Source organism: Meleagris gallopavo, unplaced genomic scaffold (genome assembly GCF_000146605.3).
Source record: "Meleagris gallopavo isolate NT-WF06-2002-E0010 breed Aviagen turkey brand Nicholas breeding stock unplaced genomic scaffold, Turkey_5.1 ChrUn_random_7180001857027, whole genome shotgun sequence".
Taxonomy (NCBI): domain Eukaryota; kingdom Metazoa; phylum Chordata; class Aves; order Galliformes; family Phasianidae; genus Meleagris; species Meleagris gallopavo.
The window spans coordinates 1-576 of NW_011123111.1; the positions used below are offsets into that span (position 1 = coordinate 1).

Sequence of the window (576 nt, forward strand, 5' to 3'; positions counted from 1 at the left end):
ACCACCAGCCCCACAGACTCCAGCACCGCGACTTCTGCCAGCCCCACAGCAACCACAACAATCACCAACAACCCCACAACCTCCACTGCAACCACCCGACCCACAACCACCTCCACAACCGCCAGCCCCACAACAACCAGCCCCACAACCACCCCCATCCCAACCACCAGCCCCACAACTACCGACATCCCAAACACCACCAGCCCCACAGCCCCCACTAACAGCCCCACAACCACCCCCATCCCAACCACAACCACCACCAGCCCCACAACCACCCTCATCCCAACCACCCACCCCACAACCACCTCTACCTCCACCACCGCCAGCCCCACAACCCCAACTACGACCACCTCCAGCCCCACAACCACCCCCACCACCAGCCCCACAACTACAGACATCCCAACCACCTCCAGCCCCACAACCTCCCCCATCCCAACCACAACCTCCTCCAGCCCCACAACCCCAGTAACTCACCCCACAACGACCCCCACTCCAACAACCAGCCCCACAACCCCCATCACCACCACCGCCAGCCCCACAACAACCAGCCCCACAACCACCACCACCAGCCCCACA

At 63.4% G+C, this 576-nt stretch overlaps 1 protein-coding gene across 1 annotated transcript; it reads left to right on the top strand.

The window, feature by feature from the left end:
* Positions 1 to 3: 3 nt before the first annotated feature.
* Positions 4 to 570, top strand: LOC116217641 (salivary glue protein Sgs-3-like; the record flags this gene model as incomplete). The annotated part of the gene is made up of 1 exon (XM_031557560.1): positions 4 to 570. A coding segment is annotated over one exon (567 nt), but the record flags the coding sequence as incomplete, so codon positions are not given.
* Between the last annotated feature and the right edge of the window lie 6 nt (positions 571 to 576).